The sequence below is a fragment of the Macrobrachium rosenbergii genome, chromosome 8 (genome assembly GCF_040412425.1).
Source record: "Macrobrachium rosenbergii isolate ZJJX-2024 chromosome 8, ASM4041242v1, whole genome shotgun sequence".
NCBI lineage: Eukaryota > Metazoa > Arthropoda > Malacostraca > Decapoda > Palaemonidae > Macrobrachium > Macrobrachium rosenbergii.
In genome coordinates, this window is record NC_089748.1 from 13,327,689 (window position 1) to 13,348,850 (window position 21,162).

At 43.3% G+C, this 21,162-nt stretch overlaps 1 protein-coding gene across 1 annotated transcript in view; it reads left to right on the forward strand.

Moving 5' to 3' along the window:
• LOC136840607 (von Willebrand factor A domain-containing protein DDB_G0286969-like) overlaps positions 1–21,162 on the forward strand; it is a 93,008-nt gene that overhangs the window by 22,673 nt on the left and 49,173 nt on the right. Inside the window, exon 3 of the mRNA XM_067107293.1 lies at positions 15,313–15,620. Within this exon, the coding sequence (XP_066963394.1) occupies positions 15,313–15,620 (308 nt within the window). The remainder of the gene's footprint in view (positions 1–15,312; positions 15,621–21,162) is intronic.

Here is a 21,162-nt window from a genome sequence, read left to right on the forward strand (position 1 = left end):
TTTAGTCTGTTATATACTGTAGAAGGTGGTGGCTTGTATTTCTGTAGGAACAGAAACATTGTTAAAAGTAATTTGTATTTTTCTTAGGAAATACAAACTGCAGCCTTTTATGAATTGAACCCATCTCAACTGCCTGGCTCAGTCCCTGTTGCCAAAGGAAAAAGTGAGTGGCGACCCAAGGGGAGTGAGAGTATTTCCCTGCTCATCCCCCATCTCCATCAGTTGGCTACCTTGTTACCAAGTTCAACGACCTTTCCAGTTCATGCTGAATGACAAGATGGGATGCTGAAGGTGAGATGAAGTGATAATACAGCAAACACAAGACTGGTGGAATTTCAGAGAGGCCCTTTGTATAGCATATCATTGGTGGTGATGGTGGTATCAGGTGAACTATTCAGTGATGATGAAGTATTGAACTACTTTTGCAAGGTGTTTTGATGAAGTATTGAACTACTTTTGCAAGGTGTTTTATTTATTTATTCATTTAAGTATTGTAATGAGCATTTCTTTGTTCCTGTGGAAATGCAAACCATTGCCTTTTATGTAGGAGTATTCCTCAGCGCAAGCTGGAAACAGTTGGTAAACTTGGCAACTAGACAGTTATTGTAGTTAGGCTGTAAGCTGGCATTTTGTTTAGCTGTGGTCATACTAAGATGTCTTGCTGTGTTCTAACTGTCCAGGTTGAAGCTTCTTTCTTCTTGTATTATATTTATGGTGTTTGGATTTTTGTACAACATACATTTGAACAAGGAAAGTGGAAAGCAAAAGGTATGGAGGACAAAAGCAGGTGTTTAGCCACTTTATGTCCATGGTGTTGGTGTAAACAGTTGTTCCTACACAAATACAAACCCTCGGTCTTTACATATGGAAATACCTTCAGCAAAGCTGGAACCTGCCATTCAATTCTAACAAGGTTGTTAGGTGGTTAGGTACTATCAGTAGGGTGGAGGAGTCCCACCCTTCCATCCAGTGTTGCATTCACTTACCTTCTGGCATCGGACAGTACGCACGGCTCATGTTCGCCTCTGCCTGCCAAAATGATTTTCCTTCAACTTGCCTCACCAATCCTGGTTTTTTGTGTGATTGTTCTTTGTGATACTTGATTTATGTTATGAGTATTAGTGTAGTTGTTGATTTTGCTTATATTGTTATAATGTGTTTTGCTTTTATACTGATATAACGGAAAACTAATGACTTTTCTGTTCCTTGAGAGTAGTCTAACTGGTTTTTAATGTTACCATGATAACGAACTTCATTGGTTTTCCTCAACCTCGCTTTCAACTCATCTTGCTCTATGAAACTATGCCATTTTCTTGGGAAGAATTATTCCTTGCACAGGCCGAAAGAAGGGTTGTATACTGAGAAAAGATTTGGGTGCTCTCACTAGCAGTACCTTCTGTTGCCTTTCACTCCAGAATTTCTGGTTTGTCTGTGGGCATGGAAGCAACCGTTGCATGGTTAACCATGTGCATGATCGTGACATGGTTAACGGTCCCGGTAACCATGGGTCGTGTGTACAGACTTGGTCCTGACTCAGAGAGAGGGGGAGTCCAGTGAGTGTATGCGCTCACTCCCGCCTTCACATTCCTGCACAGGAATGATGCAAGGATCACAAAACAGCAACAGACCAGCAGTAGAAGTCGAAGAGGAGAAACAATTCATCGTCGTCTTTGCGTTTGCCCTCTTCGTGTGCTGTCACCTCTTCCCCTTCTTCTTCCTAAGGAAGAAGAAAAATGCTGCCTCTCCCAGTTATTAGAAGGCCTGTAGGGTGTCTAACAGCCAGCCTTTTCCACAGAATCAGTTAAGGGATCTTTCGTTGCTCTCCCAATCTGTCTACGGACATGGGAACTGTTGCACTGGGCTCCCGCTGTAACACATGAGCAACAGGTACACAGGTCTCCTCGGACACCTGTCACCAGTACCGATCTCTGGAAGTCACCTTCCAGGGCTGGTAAAGAACCTTCCACTAAGGCCGGACCGCAGCAGTAACGATTGCAACTTCAGGTGCACGGGTCTCCATGGACACCTGTGTCACCAATACATGGCTGCGCCTGCGGCAGTAACTGTTGCATGGGGCTCCACAGACCACATTGCCACAGGAACTATAGGTGCAACAGGTCTCCACGGACACCCATGTCAATGAAGGTGCGCAGGTTTCTACAAAACCGTGTGTCACTGATATCTGGCTGCGCTGTATCAGTAACTTGCATAAGGCTCCTTGGATCCCTGTGCCATGGGGGCTACAGATGCACGGGTCTCCACAGACACCTGTGTCACTGAAGATGCATGGTTTTCTATGAAACCCAGTGTCACGGACTTGTAAGAGTTCTTCTACTGCTGCACGGTGTCCCATGGACTTCCGTGTCACCAGTGAGTGCCCGGACCAGTGTGCAGCCCAAGTAGAGGCCACGGCCTCAAAGATGACCGCTCACAATTTTCCTCTCCTGTCTGGGTTTATTTATTTGCTGTCTTTGCTGTCACCATCTCCTCTCCTCTCCTTTTCCCCAAGCTAACAAGTGAAGGTAGAAGAAGGCTGCCCCTTCCAACCGTAGAATCCCTGTAGGGCTTTTGACAGTCAGTACGTCTGTGTGAGTGCATGTTCACATGAAATAGGTCTGCTCTCCCTGGGACAACCTCTGTACATTTTTGAGTGAACAGGTCTGCTCTAGAACCTTCCACCGGTGCATGGGGCCCCCTCAGACCCCCGTACCATAGGATCTACAGGTGCACAGGGCTCCATGGACCTTCATGTCACCAGAGGTGCATGTGGATTCACGAAACTGTGTCACTAATACTGACCCCAGGAAATCACTTTCACGGGCTGGTAAAGGTTTTCTGCCACTGCATGGGGTTCCCACAGACCCCATGGCACCAGTAAAGGTTCCCAGTCTATGGACTGGGACCCAGTCCAGCGAGAAATAGTGGGTGACCAGCGTGCAGGTGCTGCCTCACCCCCTGCACATTCCTGTAAGGTGATGCCAACCAACAGGTACACTCACCTGGGAAGGCAAAGAGGAGGTTCCCCGCCCGGTCTCCTTCGCCTATAAAGGCACCGGCCTCGAAGAAGACTGTAGCACATCTGTGGGACAGCCCCTATCTACATTTGTTGGAACGGGATTGCTGTCCCCGGGACGGCCTTGTCTGCGTCCATGTGAACGGGATCACTCTCCCAGACCCATACGGCCGTCATCAACTGATGAGACGGCCACCCACCACTCACAGCCTTGCTCACCTGCTGGGGCTTTGGCCTCCGACAGGTACATTAAGGGTGCTAGATTCTCTCACCTGTCCTCTTACCTCCTCAGAGTCCTCCAAGAACCAGGTATCAGACAGTCCTTGGGTTCATGACTGGAAGCGTTCACGTTTCCATCCTTTAACACTCATGGAAACATATATATATATATTCGACCCCCAGTATTTGCGGGGGATGTATACCACAACCCCCCCCCCCCCCGTGAATAGCTAAAATCCACGAATAATTAAAACCCCTCTAAAAATGCTTATAACTGCCTGTTTTGATAGTTCAAAGACCAGAAAACCTCGCTAAAAATGCTTAGACCTGAGTATTTTAATAGTTTTATCACAAAAAATGCATTTAGTCACAAACTTATGAAAATACAGTAATTAGTGAATATTTCTATACAGTGACCCCTCTCTACTTCGCGATTCAATTATCGCGAATTCACGACTTCGCGGAGTTTTTAATATATATTAATGGAAAATATAGCGTGGATTTTCTGGAGAAAAATCGCGATATATGAACACCCAAAATTTCTCATTAAATCCATTAAAATATTAATAATAAATAGTATTTCCTAGTGTAAGAACAACAAAACAAGTGTAAAATAGTAAAAAAACATATTTGCACTTCTAACTCCTATGACAAAAAAAAAAAAACCATCTGCAAAGTGATGCCTACAAATGGAAAGTGATGCTTATACAGTACAGTACCGCTTGTTCCATTGTTGGGAAAACACAAAGCGTACCATCTCGGTGACTAAGTGCGGTGTAACACGGGCTTTGATTGGTGCATGGGAGGGAGACAACAAATCACAGTTTCCTGATTTCTAATCGGACCTGTGATTGGTGCTTAGACTGATGCTCAGAACCCGCAGCATCTCCCCTTGTCTCTCTCTCGCGGCCACTTCGCTTCAAGCTTTCTCGCCGAACGGTTTTCTTTACGCTGTGCTGTGTGATTTCTTTTGTGGTTTTTGTTGAACTTTGCTCCAATTTTCACCCCCTGCAATGGCTCCCAAGTGTGCTGCTTCTTCCAAGGCTGGTACTGAGCCTAAACGCCATCGAAGAATGATGACGATCGCTGAAAAGGTGAAACTTCTTGATATGTTGAAGGAAGGGAGAAAGTTCGCGGCTGTAGCCCACCATTTTGGCGTGAACGAATCCACCATTCGCTACATCTACAAGGACGAGGCGAAGATTAGGAAGACAGCTGCCATCACCTTTAACAAGTCGGCGAAGAGAGTGGTTACGGCTCATAATAAAACTATCGTCCGTATGGAAGCTGCTTTGGCTGTGTGGATAGCTGACTGCCGAAAGAACATTATCCAAACAAAGGCTAGGAGCCTGTACAAGACCTTCGCCGCTAAGGAACCAGGGGATGACAGCGGCGAGCGTAAAGAAGCAGATGATGATGAAGAAGACGTAGATGATCTGCAACCAGAGACGTCCAGTCATTCACCACGTAAGAAACTGCAATTTTCTGCTAGCAAAGGGTGGTTTGCAAAGTTTCAGAAACGCTACGGCCTAAAAAGGGCTTCCTTGCATGGCGAGGCTGCTTCGTCTGACACGGTCGCTGCTGAAACATACGTCAATGAAACCTTCAAGAAGATTATCTCTGAAGGTGAATATCAGCCCGAACAAGTTTTTAATATGGACGAGACGGGCTTGTTTTGGAAAAGAATGCCCTCACGAACTTTCCTGTTCAAAGAGGAAGCAAAAGCCTCTGGCTTTAAAGCATACAAGGATCGTGTGACCCTCGTGATGTGTGGCAATGCTGCGGGATTTTTATTAAAGCCAGGACTTATTTACAAGTCTAAAAACCCAAGGGCTTTAAAAAACAAAAACAAGAATCTGCTACCCGTACATTGGATGCACAATCCAAAGGGCTGGATAACGATGATGCTGACCTCCAACTGGTTCCACCAGTGTTTTATCCCACAAGTGAAGGTGTATCTAGCAGAAAAGGGCATGCCATTCAAAGTCCTTCTCATTACGGATAATGCTGGTGGCCATGCTACTGATCTGTCGTATTCGGGGGTTCAGGATGAGTTCCTACCACCCAACATGACGTCACTTATTCAGCCAATGGACCAGGGAGTTATTAGGGCGTTCAAGGCCCTATACACGAGGAATGCCTTGGCGAACCTGGTTGCTTCCGTGGATGCCGCCCAAGAAGACGACGATTTCAACTTGAAGGCATACTGGCAGCAGTACACAATTGCTACGTGCCTCCAAAATATCCACAAGGCATTGGAAGAAATGAAGCATGCCACCATTAACGCCAGCTGGAAGAAGTTGTGGCCCAAGGTTGTTTACGACGACAAAGGATTTATACCTGCCGAAATCCAACACTCGGCAGTACAGAAAGCTGTGCAGTTGGCTGTGATCCTTGGAGGTGAGGGCTTTGCAGACATGACCACGGGCGACGTCGACGAACTTCTAGACTGCCACTCCCAGCCGCTAACTGACGAAGACCTCGAAGAGTTGACGAAGTCGGCGAGCGAAGAAGAAGCAGCAGCAGCACAGCAAGAAACAGAAGTTGTCTCCCAAACTGGCTTGACTTTGGAATGGCTCGCCTGGCTCTGCAACCTGGCTAAGGAACTGCAAGAGTGGTCGCAGGAATGGGACGACGATATGGTTCGATCGGTTCAATTCTGCAACATGGTCAATGACGTCATGGCCCCCTACAAGATGCTCTTCGACCGGAAAAAGAAGCAGCGGCAGCAACTGCCAATCACAATGTTTTTGCAGCCTCGCAAAAAAGAGCCAGTTCCTGCTGCTGCTACTACGGTTACACCTTCAGAAACCACGGAAGAAGTGGAAGAGGTGCCCCAGGAAATGGCAACGCCATCTGAAGAGACATAAAATGCAATCATTGACTGCGCAGTAAAAGCCATCATCACCTTCATCGTCATCATTTTTACTGGGCAGCAAATTCATCACCATCTTCATTCAAGTTTTACTTCAACTTCTTTTGTGGTGAGTACAGTAACATTCTTAATTTTTTTTTTTAATCTTAAGTGTTACTGTACTGTATTACATGTAATACAGTACAGTAGCATGATACTGTATTGTATTACTGTATATATTATTACTGTATGTATACTGTATTCTTTAAAATTTAAAGTGCTGATCACGTCATATACTATAGCTACTTTACCACAGTAAATTAGCCCCTGTTATATGGTACTGTAAACTTACCTACTGAAGTCATATTGCTTAGCAGTTGTCCTTGTTATTAATAGAGTAAAGGGTGGGTTGTTAAGAGTACAGGGAGGGTTTTAAAAAGTCCAAATACTGTACACATTAAATAAATAAATATGCTGTTCGTACTTCTTGGAATTTCAATTTCAATTATCGCGGCCGGTCTTGGAACCTATCTCCCGCGATAAACGAGGGGTCACTGTATATATGAAAAATACTACAAATAGGTGAATTTTCCACAAATAATGTGGATATACATTCCACAGAAAAAGCAGTGAATCTGGAACTGTGAACAGGCAGGTGTCCACTGTACTCCGGATTTAGTCTACGGACCAGGCCAGTCGTATGCTCGAGTGGGAGAGAAATCACCATGTGACTTTGGTGGATTTTTCATAGATCTCCCATTTATTACGGCAGTTTAACGATCTCGAGGAAAAGACTATGACTCCCCTGTGGACCGTTTGTCAGTCATCAAAACTTTTGGGACCTCTAAAGAAACCCAAAGTCTTAATGGACTTGTCATAGTCGCAACTTGCGAAGGGGTCTTAGGCCGGTGAATTCTCTTTTATGAACAGGACAATTCACATAGGTTTAACCTATTGTGCAGGACACTGCCTCAGCCTCTAACTCGCCAGAAGAATTCTTCATTACCTCGGAGAGTCCTTTGCTGACCAAACAGGTTGACCCGGACTTGTTCATCTATGTCTGAGTCCGTTGCTGGTTGACTCCCTGCAGAGGGAGTTTTCTCTACCGAAGCAGAGGCAGCCACAATGGAATTGACTGCCGGGGCAACATTTCAGAGAGTCTACTGGGTAGATCTTGTTCCATTACAGGACCAGGGTCGCTTCTTCCTTTCTGGGTTCTCATTATTCTGAAGAGGAAACCACATTCAGGAGAAGCATGTTGTCTGGAGGTAGAACCTTCTTCTCCCTAGCCCATCAGACAGGTGACTTGTGGGCAAACCTGGTACCCAAGGGAGAGGCACTGTCTTGACTCAGGTCACCAGGTTTGTTGGTTCCGAGTCAGAACTGGCACTCAGGAATGGATGAATACTAGGTTGCACTTCCCTCTTGTCTGGGGAAAGAGGTTGATGTCTTGGGTTACAGACATCAGATCGAAGTTATGATCTCGGTGTTCACTAGGCAGTTGCCAAGACCACCAGGTCTTTGCATGACTCTACAGCTCTGCCATTGGGTCAGGCTGTCTCTTCCTCCCCAGTTCTGAGGAAGCCCCCGACTTCAAGGGCCCATGATATGCAAGAACACCCAGTCTTCCTTTGCCCTTAATAGAAGGGTGCGCAGCAGCGCTTTGTTTGGCCCCTGCCCATCCTGGGAAGGGGACAAGGGTAGGAGGAAAGGTTGGTGCTCTTTCCCACCTTCTGCTAGTGAAGGAGGTTACCTGCCAAGCCATGAAGCAACGTGGCAACTATATGCAGCAGAAACCTTCGAGTTCACGCCACCCTCTCCAATGTGCCAGTCTGCTTCCTGACAGAGATCGACTTCTCTAAATTTTCTGGTACCTGGCAGTCCTGTTCAATTTTGAGAAGCCCAGTCTCATGCCTAAGTGCAGCACTTAGTATCTGGGCATGTTGATGACATGGCCTCAGTCTCTCATATCAGCAAGTTTAGAGAAGTAGCGCAGTGATTCCTGTCTAGACAGGAACACCCAGCTAGGCAGGTTGTTCTCATTCACCTGTCGTCCTTGGAGAAGCTGGCCCCTCATGGCGGCTTCACCTTTGCTCCCTTCAGTGGAGAATGGAGGAGTTTTGTTCTCCAGCAATGGACTTCCCATCCCTTCCCATTCCTCCCTTGGAGGAAGTGAGTCAGGACTTTGCCTGGTGGCTAGACAACAGGAATGGAGTGTCATTGCACACACCCCCTCCCAAGATGCTCCTGTTCTCAGGTTCATTGACAGAGGGATGAGGCGCACACCTGGAAGAGTGGCTGCTTTCAGGTGGGTGGAACCAGAACAACGGGCTCCTCCTTACCAGTATCCTGGAACTCGAGACAACTCTCTTAGCTCTTTGAGAGTTTCAGGATAATGATGGTGCACTCCGTGGTGCTGATGAATATCAATACCCTTATTACCACGATAGCATCATATGTCAAGAAACAAGGGGGGGAACTGGTTTCCCTTCAACTCTACATGTTGGCAGAGAAAGTGTACAGGTGCACAATTGCACACTCGGTAGAGCTGTTAACTATTCACATTATGGAGGAATGGAATGTATTGGCAGACAAGCACAGTCGCTGGGGTCAGATGTTAGGGACTTGGCCCCTACACCCAGACATTACAGAAGATTTTCCAACATAGGCAGTCCCCGGTTAACAGCGTTTGTTTGACAGTGATCCGGTTTTACGGCACTTGTCTAGCGATGAAGATCAGCAATTTTCGTTGCAGAAAATCGCCGATTTCTGCTTATCGGACTGATAATTGGGTATTGGCACTGATACATACCTAACAGAGGCGCTGATAACCGAAAACTGGTGCTTTTCGACACCGATAAGCCCTGAAAATGGCCAATTTTCGGTTATCATCACACCCTCAGAATGGAACCCCTGCTGATAACTGGGGACTGCCTGTATTTGGGACCTCCAATGATAGATAAACACAAAAGAAACTGCCGTGTTCAGTTTTGTTACTCTGGTACCATGGGCGGTGATAGAAGATGCCCCTTTCAACATCCATGGAACAATCTCAAGGCTTAAGGCTTCCCTCCGTTTTGTCTGATCCATTGGTGATCATCATGGGCATGATCACCCTGATCACAGGATAATCTGGGTGGCTCCCAAGTGGCCACTTGCTGAGGGGTATCCAGACCTGCTAGCTCTACTATCCAAGGTACCAAGAGAGGTTTCACCAGGTTGTGGAAGGTCTGTCTCTTTACGCTTGGAGACTTACAGCCTCTTGTGCAAGCGAGAGGTCTTTTGTCACACTGTCAGGGTTTTCTAGATACCTATGTATCCTCTGTGGCTGAGTACCAGGAGAATGGGCTGCCTCTAGTGGTTGGTGTCATCAGCGGGGTCCTTCTCTGGTAGGGGCTACTCGCAGCAGGTAGTGGACTTTCTCATTACCCTCTTCATTGAGAGAGGTCTCTCCTCGTCTCAGCTTATTGGGCTACAGAGGGCAGTTGTTCACTCCATATGTTCAACTGCCCATGATCTAGTCCTTCTCCAGAAGGGCATCAATCTCTCTTCCTCGTGGGAGATCTATATGCTGATGAGAAACTTCGAATGGTCTTGACCTCCCTTACGAGAGTCATTGGATAGGGATATAACCCTCAGTACTGTGTTTCTGTTTATCCTCCTCCTGTCTTACTTGACATGACCAGGAAGAGAGGACTTCGACAAAGAGTGGGTGAATTACATGGCCTTCGATGCAAGCACTCGAAGAAATGAGGGTCTGTCATGCTCAAGTTTGTCCCAGGTTTCGTAGTAAAGACTCAGAATGCGTCAGTCTCTGACACCAGATTTGAGTCCTTTTCAGTCCTCTCTCTGGGACCTGGTTGGTAGTGATTATGGCAAGATACTACTAATCCATTCACAGTGCTGCGGTACTATCTTATGATGACTCGTCATCTCAGACGTGAGAGTCGATGAAAGAAGTGTTCAAGAACACAGTTTCTTTTTGGCCTCGTAAGACTATCAAGCGAGTGTACTCTATGCCTGATGAAGAATACGTTCCATTTAACCTCACAAGGTTAGGGACACTGGTCCATCCCTTGTATATCGGAAGAACCTGTTGGTTCTACAGGTATTAGGACAGAGTGTGGTCTTGCCAACTCAGATTCACGTCCTTCTACCTTCGAGATTTTGCCCATAGGCCCTTGGACCCTGTGGTGGCTGCTCAGCAAGTTGTGTAGTTCACCCAGCTCCCCTTGGGGGCAGATTGCATTTTGCCTAAGGTGTTCGGTTGCAAAGAGAGAATGGGAGTGGGTGACTGGCCTCCTCCCTTGTCTCTTTTATCTTTCCTCTCTCGCAGAGAGAGGCAAGTGACCAACCGTCACATGCTGGTTGGGTGGGTCATGCAGGTGAGCCTACATAACTGGGCACCCTGTCTATAATCTTAAGTAGGTAAATAGATGCAAGTCCTACCCTCTCTCTAGCAAGGGGAGAGGGGCTGACAATGCACAAACCCATTGGTTATCTTTAGCTTTATTGCCCCTGACACTCTAGGTTCATCCAAGCCTTTTTTGAATCAGTAATGCTACACACACATTAATTGGAAAGGTCCAGAAGTCTGGCAATTGAACACACTTACGTTCAACATATCAGAGGTATGGGACTCCTTCCTTTGCTGTACATGACCAGGAAGGAGGCCCCGGTGAGGCGAACCACCAGTCGTTTCAGAAGTGTACTCAGAATCCTCTCACCAAAAAGTAGTTCTTCCATATGTACAGACCGAGGGTTTGTATTTTTGTAGGAACAAATGACTAATTTTAAAGTAATTTGTATTTTTCCTAATATACAAACCTGAGGTCTGTACATATACAGGCAGTCCCCGGTTATCAGCGGGGGTTCCATTCCGACAGCGTGACAATAAGCAAAAATCGCTGATAACTGAGAATCGTCGATTTATGAGCGCCGATAACCGCATATAGGCACCAATAACCAGAGACCGACCGGATCACCAATAACTGAGCCTGGCAATGACCGGGGACTGCCTGTACTGCCCCCTCAAGCCACCCCTCATTCTGATACTTGGGCCAGAAGGTAAGTGAATGCATTGCTGGACGGAAGGATGGGACTCCCCACCCTACTGCCAGTAGCTAACCACCCAACAACTGTGTTAGAATTGAATGGCCAGTTTCCAGCTACGCTGAAGGTATTTCCGTATGTAAAGACATCAGGTTTGTTTGTTAAGAAAAATACAAATTACTTTAAAATTTGTCATTTTTTTGGTATTGCAGAGAAAATTTTTGGCAGCAGAAGACCAATAGGTATTTGCTGGTTTTTTCAAAGTGGATTACTTTGCTTTTGTTTTTGATTGTTGAACCTTTTCAGCTCCTTTCTTCCTGACTGCCCACTCCCTCATCTCACCTTCTGCTTGTTTTCCTCTGTCTGGAGGAGGGAAGTTTATGTGTGAGAGTAGGTGATCAGTACCTGCTCTCCAACAGTGTCGATCCATTGTGCATGCCGAGCTCTATCCAGGTGAGACAGTGGCACATGTTCATAGACTGCCCATGCCGACCCTTACTGTGTTGACTGCATCATTGGCAGTTTGCTGGATTACTTGCAGATTTTTCTGTCCCTCAGTATTCCAAGTGACCCATCTTTTGCTGTTGCTTCTATGGCTCTTCCTGCTAAGAAAATTAACTCAGTTGAGCCTCCTGTAGCTGTCATTTTGCTTTTGGATATAACATAACCCCTGCAGTATCTAGAAAATGTTACTCTTCTGATGCTAATTTCTGCCTTGACACATCTTTTATTGTAGCTAAGGAGTGTAAGACTCTTGGATGGAATTAGGTGAAGAATGAAGGTGTGTAACTACTTCTTTGTTCTCTTCGTTGAGTTTTTCCTCCTCATTTTCTGCCCCTTCACCCTTCTGTAGGAAGGAGAAGAAAGAGGGCCCAGAAGTCCTATTACAAGTCATGTTAGACTTCGAGTGAGTGTTTTCCTTCTTTGGGGGTTGGTGATAACATCTTACACCTGCAGGTGGGGTGTTTGTAGTAGGTATGGTTGACAACACAATGTCAGCATTCTCGTGAACCAGTGTCTTTCAGTTTTCTTCCCCTCTTTCATACTTCTGCTGAGGTACACACAGTAGAATTGGGTCTGCTTTCTTGCACCAGTCAGGTCCTGTTGTTTGTGTCCACAGTACCACCCACCCACCAGAACATACTTGTGTGTGTTAGCCTCGCTTTTTGGAAAGGATCCAACTCATGTTTTTGGGTATCTTAAGGTGTGATGGTCATCCTCCAGAACCACTTAGACAAAGTTGGAATGGTTTTTTGAAGAGATTGTTGCGGTCATTTGTTAGCTTAATGATTTTGGGGAAGAAATGACTGCTCCTTCCCCAAATCTATTTTGTCAGTAGAGAATACTCTTGGTGCACTTTGGAGGTGAGACAGTTTTTGATTGCTGTGGTTGATGTTTGCACATGGTGTCTTGGATTGGTTTAACAGTCTGAGTTGCAGATCAAAAGGTTTCCTGCTGTCCAGCTGATCAAGGGAGCTGCTTTCCCTGTCGTTGACAAGCCAGAGAAAGTTCTGCATGCCTGGGATGTCTAAACTACTCCCCCTCAAGTTGACCTGTCAGTCTGCATACTAACAAACTACCTTCCCATGAAGAAACTTGACATGAAAGTTCTTCCTTTTCAGTTACGGAGTCAGTTACCGTGGCCTATAACCAGACAGCATCATGGCTTAATCTCCTGTTCAAACATGTTTGCTGACATCTTTGTCATTGAACTCACATCTGCAAATGAGAGAACAAAATTCCAGTGGTTGTAAAGTCAGGAGGACAAGTTTTGATTTTTCTTTTTAACCAAAGTGCAACCCCTAGGCAAACTTTGTCCTGATAAGGTGTTTCCTTATGTTGATGATCTGACAGGTTTCATCTGAGAGTAGTCTGGCTCAGTTGACTGGATTGTAAGTGGGTTCCTCTTAATGCTGCCAAAGAGTAAGATGGGGTTGGCAGTGGAAAAGAGGTATTCTGATAGCCAGGGCACCTATATCCACTGTGTAGTCTTCTTCAAGCCCTCTAGGGTATCAGTGAGTACCTCAGCCAAGCCTTCAGGGAGCTACAACTTTTGGGGGCAGCTGCACTTTCTGTGTTTAGTATCTGAAGGGCTCAGACCTCCTCCTTGAGCAGCCATGACTTATCAAGGACCAACAACCTCCCCACTTTCAGACATCAATCCCTATTCCTGACCTAACCTTCAGGGTCTCTAAAGCTTTGGCCCTGTTGGCAGAAGTGAGAGGGATGCTAGAAAAGACTGCTCTAGAATTTGTAGACAGCATCCGCAGCCTTTACATCCAGCTTTCTTGGTGAGAAGTCAGTTGGGATGTGGAGATTGGTCAGCAACCTTTCTCTGTTGAATGGGTTTTGGGCCACAGACTCAATTCAAGATGTAAACAATTTATGATGTGTTGGATTCCATGAAAGGGGGACTTCAAGCTTCAGTGAATCTGAAGGATATGTATTTTTAGGTGCCATTCATCAATTCTCGAGGGAGTACATCCGTTCTGTTTGCAAAAGGTCTTTACCAAATCCAGTCCCTGATTTTTACCAACAACAGCCCCTCAGGTTTTGATGCATATTTTCACCTTGTTATCAGATTGGGGCCAGTCGAATGGGGTACGTCTTCTGCATTATCTTAAACGGCTGGTCCTAGTGTCCTTTGAGGCGCAGTTACTCAAGGACAGAGACTGCCTCCTTGCCCTTTGTCATGATCTGGTACTCTTCATAAATAAGGCAAAGCAGAATCTTGTGCCCAAGCAGCAGATAAATATGGGTAGACATAGTAGCAGTGAGACTTTTGAGCCTGGGTTCCTCTCACTTTTCTTGTTGGCTATAAGTTTATGGATAAACTCAGAACCTGTTAATTTTGAGTTCTTTCCCTCTCAGAATTTATTAGGGGGAAAGTCAGAATAAATACTTTAGTGTCCAATGCAAGCATGCAGCAGTATCTAATGAGAACCTGACCTCTTTTCCATAGTGTCGGGGTCTCAGGCATAAGAAGGTGGTGTCTAAGAACGCTTTCTCACTGGCTTCATGAACTGAGCAAGTGGACATGCAGTTCATACTGTGAGGAGGTCCATTTTGTACAAGAGCTTGCATAGCTAGGGGTGTGAGTGCATTCTTAGAAAATTTTCAGTATCTAAGGTACTGGGAGCAGGTGTCTTGTGGCACCAGACTACCTTGATCTCATTTTACTTTGGAGACATTGCCCACAAACTGCAGTCCTTAGACACCTTTTTCTTAAGATCTGTGGTGGCTGCTCAACAGATAGCGTAGTCTCTAAGCTCATCTTGGACAAGAAAGGCTTCTTGCCTAACTTACTCAGATGACATAAGGCCGTAGGCTGAATGGGTCAACGACTTGATCGTTTCCCCTTCCTCTGCAAGGCAGAAATGAAGCTGGACTGGCTTGATGCAGGTAGACTTCACAATTGGGCATCCTATCTCAGAGCTTTGGCTCATAAGGTGTAACTCCTTCCTCTCTCCCCTCTAGCTTCCTGTTGAATCTTGTTGTGAACAGGTCTTATATTGGTCTTCCCACAGATGGAAGAGCCTGTCCGCTATCTCCTGATGCAGAGACCACTTTGTCCCTAGGACCAGGCCCTGTCGACTTAGTTTATCAGCCACTACATTCCTCTTGCCTGGAATATACCTGGCTTAGAGGTCTGCTGAGCAAGTTTGCTTTTTTTTTTTTTTTTCATCTATTTCATGTTTTTTTGTACAATATTTGCATTCTTAGTTTGATAAATTTGTGTTAAAATTCTTTTGTAAGCTGTATTTTGAATGTCTGGAATGGATTAATCCAGTGCTCATTATTTATTATGGGATAAATTCACTTGGTTAAAGGACAGCCTTTTATAACAGATTAGGTTTGTTAACCGAGTTATGACTATTGAGGTTTTCGGAATGGATTATGTTTTTTTCTTTTTGTCTTCTAAAAGGGACAGTAGCAAATAATACAAGTGTTTGCTAAAACGTTTACTCCTGAAAGAGGATTTTTATTTGCATTTTCTTTTTTATTTTTGGAATTAATGCATCTTAGGAAAAGTGTCAGAAAAAGGAATATTTTACTTATCTTGAGTATGTACATTTTTTGCCTGCATCCTTAGTAAAATAAGAAAGAAATAAGGGTTCATTGTATTGAAACTCTGAAATGTCAGCCATCTTAGTTAATGGTAAACATTTTCCAGGTAATGTCGCCACCTTATGTACTGCAGGGTGTACTTCCAGAAATTCCATTCAAAAGCAATACATCAACAGCATCCCCTGGCTTATCACCTGTTGTGTCGCCCTCCCCAACAACTCCTGCCACTTCAGCACTTCAGTCCACTCCTACACTTCCTTCACAAAGTCAGGGCATCAAAAGTAACTCTGTCACTCCTACCACATCACCTAGTTATGAAAAAATCACTGTTAAACTAAAGAAATCACAGTTTTCGCCTAATGAGATGGTGGTTGTTGGAAGTGCTAGAGATGCTCAGGAACAATTTGAACTCAGGTATAAACACAAAAAGTGTTTTGTCTTTTACTGTGATTTTATATGCTTTTGATGATTCAAGACAGATTTAGGTACACTTTGTTTACCATAAGGCCCATAACTTGCCCAGTAATGTGTTGATCAGATTAAAATTTATGGTGGTGAAATTATAGATCCACTTTTTGTATTATTACAAAGGTTTTGATCTTAGTATCGTGTCAGTGTTTTTGTGTATGAAAATAATTGTACTGTAAATGTTTTGAGATAGGATTGTGTGTTTGTGAAAATGAAAGAAGTGTTTGCATATAAATACAGACCTTTGCTTTAGAAAAGATTCAGCTGCTGTCCCTTGGCTTTGATAGATGTATTTAATTTCAAATTAGGTAAGTATCAGTTTTATATTAACTAATGAGATTTGTTATTGTTGAACACCCAGCTTCAAGTCCAGTATACAGGCAGTCCCCGGTTTATGATGGGAGTTCCGTTCTTACACTGCGTCGTAAGCCGAAAATCGTCGTAAACCGAAAAATCGTCGAAAATCGTAAAAAATCCTAAGAAACCCTTACTTTTAATGCTCTGAGTTTGTTGAAAATGGTGTAAACTGAATTTTTATTGAGTTTTTCATAAAAAAATCCTCCAAATTTTGATTATTCTGCCGTTTTGGAGCCATATTTCTTCTGTTGGATCGGTGTACGACGCATTGTAACCCTGGAACATATGTCGTAAACCGGGAAATAATTTCTGATGAATATATCTGAAAAGCGTCGTAACCTCGGAACGTCGTAAGCCTGACCCGTCGTAAACCGGGGACTGCCTGTAATCTGTACGAATTTGGAGTCATAAGTAAAAGATATAGTTATTATCTGAAAATATTCAACTTACATAAGGGTCAAATATTCTTAAAGGGCAACCAGTTCAGCAGTTGCAATCCCTGCTCGGTCACCTGTCGCAACCGGTTAGGCCGGTTCGTCATGGGCAGTTTCTCCACCTTCATTCACTTAATGCAGATTGAAGGGGTTCTGGTCTTCGACAAGGTCACACCATTCCTTCCCTTCCTCTCTCAGAGAAGTGAGAGAGGACTTAGCGTAATGGTTAGACAACAAATATCTTGGAGTGTTGTTACACACTCCCCTCCAGAAATACCTCTTGCCTCAAGGCATCAACTAGAAGGCAGTCACCTTAACTTCGAGAGGTTAGGTTGGGTACTAAACCTAACCTAGCCTAGCCTAAGTAAGTCTAGCCTAATCTTACCAAACCTGCACTTCAGTTCAGTAAACCCCCCATATTCAGGGGATGCACTGACCCACCCCCTGCGAATAGCTAAAACCATGAATACTTAAAACCCCTCTAAAAACACTTACATCTGCCTATTTTAATAGTTTAAACACAAGAAAAACCCTCTAAAAATGTTATACCTGAGTTTTTAATAGTTTTATCACAAAAAGTGCATTTAGTCATGAAAATGATATGAAAATACAGTAATTAGTGAACATTTTTCAGTGAAAAATACCTTGAATGGGCGAATTTTCTTCGAATAATGAGTAGATACGTTCCACAGAGAAATCAGCAAATATGTGAGTCCGCGAATACATGGGGTTTACTGTATCCTGGAACTTCGTGCCTCATGGGATTAACCAGAAGGTAGTCACCTACTCTTCAAGGGGCTAGGTTGGTTTAGGTTAATTTGGGTACTTAACCCAACGTAGCCTAGCTTATACTAAACCTAGCCTAACCTGACCTAATCTGCACCTTAATAGCCTGAATCTTCTTAGCTCTCCAAGCCTCAGGATCCGAGGATAGGCGTTCCATGGTGTTGGTAAGGAACGGTACCATGGTAGTTCCTTAGTCAAGAAGGGGCAGGGGCCACTAGTGTCATATCATCTCCTCAGTTGATGGTGCAGGTGCATGGGTTTGCAGTAGCCCACTCAGCACAGCAGTCAACCAGACATATGGCAGGGAAGATGGATGTATGACAGACAAGTTGGGTCACTAAGGTCCGTGTTAGCGACAGTTTGTCAACACCTCGATTTTTCGAAGAATTGTTCGATCTAGGAAGATGGTCAGGTTAGTCCTTCGATCTTGACACACTGAAACTGTTACTGTTTGGCTGTTTTAACAGACCGTGGGCATAACAGCCATCGACCATACCACATTGGAAACATCGATTCTTGTCCAGTCAGCGAAGTTTGGCAATGATTGGGTCTGGTCAGTACTTGGATAGGTGACCTCCCGGGAACACCAGATGCTGTTGACGTCTTGGGCTTACAACTTCTTGTTGTTCTGCCTGGTTCGTTGGGAGATCAACAGTTATTGATCATTCCATTTCTAAGGACCCTAAAGGCTACTACGTGCCTGAAGGCCTTTAGTGTTACCACTTAGGACTTCACCTCCAAACTAAGTGCCAAAAACTTCATTTTTGGTTCCAACTCGACCAAGAAGTGGTGTCTAGAAGCTCCATTTCTTTTGACATTATGTATGATCCAACAGATGTACTTCACAGCTGACATGGTGGACAACGTACATTCTGGGCGAGATTTCATAAGGTCATGGGCATTGGTCTGCCCCTAGATTCAGGATAGGGTAGGGATGCGGACATTTGGGAGTCGGCTCTCACTTGTGCCATTGGTGGAAGAATAAACTTCATGAAAGGCTAATGATGTCTTTTTAAAGTTTTCAGGTTTAATTTTTCTGTTTTTTTCCTCAAATCTTTATGATAAATAGAAATAAAGATTTGAGTGCCCCTGGGCCCTTTGATGGTACTGTCTTGGCACAGTTGATGACTGCTGGAACCTCCTCCTCTGACAACCGCTGCGTAGAAAAATCCAAGAAGCATTATAGTGTAATTACAGTGGAACCCTATGCTCCAGTACAGAGCAAACTTTAAAAAATTAAATATCGTCTTGGACCTAATCTTGACTCACTTCGACTCCCTCTTTGGGAGTGGAAGTTGGTCAAGTTTTCCAACCTTAGAAGCAAAATGTAAAATTTTATCCCTAAAGTTGGAAAACTACCTATTAAACAGACATTCAATGGCAGAAATGTCGTTTAGACAGATAAGAGAAAATACGTGGCTTATAGCAGCCAACAACAAAGAGTCAGTCTGAGGACTATATTTCTATAACAACAATAAATAATATAAATGTAATAATGAAAATCATGACACTATGAATAGCATTCAGGGTACCATTATGCTGTCTGAGAACAGTGAAGAACTAATTGAAAAGAGTATTCGCGTGGACTCTCTTAATAAAAGGTACCCCAGAGTCCAAGATTGTGAGGTATATAATATACTGAGCAAGCAAAGAAATAAGCACATTTTAAAAATTGTCAAAATAAAATTCAAAGGTCAAGATCTACCTCAAAAAATAAAAATATTGAGCCAAAACAAAGAAATAAGAACATATGTCCCGAAGCCACTCCAGTGTCAAAATTGTAGTAAATATGGGCATGCAAAGAAATACCGTAGAAACGAACCTGTGTGTGCGTATAGTGGATCTGAAGAACACGCCACCCAATCGAAGTGCAGTGAACCAAAGTGTATAAATTGTGGGCAAGACCATCATTAAAGGTCCAAAGAATGTATGTACTACAGTAAACCTGTGTATTCGTCGGGGATGCGAAACCCCCCCCTCCCCCCCGAATACTTAGAACCCTTCTAAAAACACACAAAAAAACTAAAATCACACAAGAAAACTGAAAATGCTTATACAGGTATTATCCTACTTACGATGGGGTTAGGTTCCAAAAAAACCTATCGTTTGTTGGAAAAAACGTATCTCGAATATAGCCTAGCCTACACAAGGGTATTCAGTACCATGTATACATATATGGTAGCCTAGCCTACACTATAAAGTATACTTTATACATACATGTTATAGTAATTATTAATATCAGCTAATCCTGATATTAATAATTGATAATTCAATGCAAAGAGAAATTGAATAACAAACAAGGATTAGCTTAGCCTACGCTACGTTACATCGTATACAGTAAACCCCCATATTCGCGGTCTCACTATTCGCGGACTCACGTATTCATGGATTTCTCTGTGGAACGTATCTACTCATTATTTGCAGAAAATTCACATATTCACGGTATTTTTCACTGAGAAATATTCACTAATTACTGTATTTTCATATTTTCATGACTAAATGCACTTTTTTGATAAAACTATTAAAATTCTCAGGTATAAGCATTTTTAGATTTTTTTTTCTGTTAAACTATCAAAATAGGCAGTTGTAAGTGTTTTTAGAGGGGTTTTGAATATTCGTGGATTTCAGCTGTACTGCACCCCTGCGAATACAGGGGGTTTACTGTACGCATATGGATGCGTAGCTACATTATACTGTACTCGATATTCACATATCGTATTATACAAACATCAGCATAATGAATATGCATCTTTTCCATGGATCTTTTAAAATGTTATACCTTAATTCACTGTATCCAATAATATTGTATATATTCTCATATTGCTTTTGTATTATAAATGGTGATCATAGCGATCAATGTTGTGGTTTGGAAATTGTTTATGCGGTGTTTATTTCACTGTGTTTAACTCAGTTCAGAGAGCTTTTCTTCCTTTTAGTTAGCGTAAATGAATCTCTAGATACTTTACTTATCTGGGGCAAGGTTATATTTCATTATACTGTAAGAAGTGTTTTTAAGTCGAATTATAACTTAAATACGTCTTGTTCTGAAATTAATTTAGCTTTTTTTTTTTTTTTTTTTTTTTTTTTTATTAGATGACGTTGGCTGTTTGGGGGCGTGTGTTTTATGTGAAACTGGGCTTTTGCCCTAAATATCATACATCCATCCATCCATTCACTATTTTCACTTGATTTCATCATAACACGAGCTTTACGTATTTATTGTTTATCGGCGTAAAAATAACAGTTATGTGTTCTTTCATGCCCAGTAGTTTTGATTAAAGTACTTTCTCTCTAATTTTAATTTCGGTCGAGTTTCATCCATGTTGACGATGCACGATAATTTATAGTTATTAGCAGCTTGAACACTTTTCTCAGCTTCAGCTACAACTTGCAGCATAAATTTAAGCAGTATATTTCCTTGCTGATCTTTTATCCATACTGAATAAGGGTATACTGTAATGTAAAAATATATCAGTCCTATTCTACTTAACGTCATTTGTACTATAACCTACAGTAATTGGTATTACCGTACGATGGTTAAAATACAAGCAAAATGGCTGTTGTTTTCCAATTTGGTGATAAACAAAACAACAGTTTCTCAGTCGGTTGTTTATGGCTGTACCATTTACGCAGGTTTTATCATTCTCTCTTACTTTTTTTAACTAGAAGATGGGATAAAGAGTTGGAGGAAAAGAAACTGGTCTATTGTAATTTGGTCTCTCTCGCTGCCTGATTGTACGCTGCTGCCTGCGCCCATGCAAAATTTTAAAATATTTGATAAATATTGTCGTTTCAGTATTAATTGCTTACCCCATTGCAAAATCGAATTATTGTAAGGTGAACTATTGTAACTCGAGCACTACCTGAGTATTTTAATAGTTTTATCACAAAAAGTGCATTTAGTCATGAAA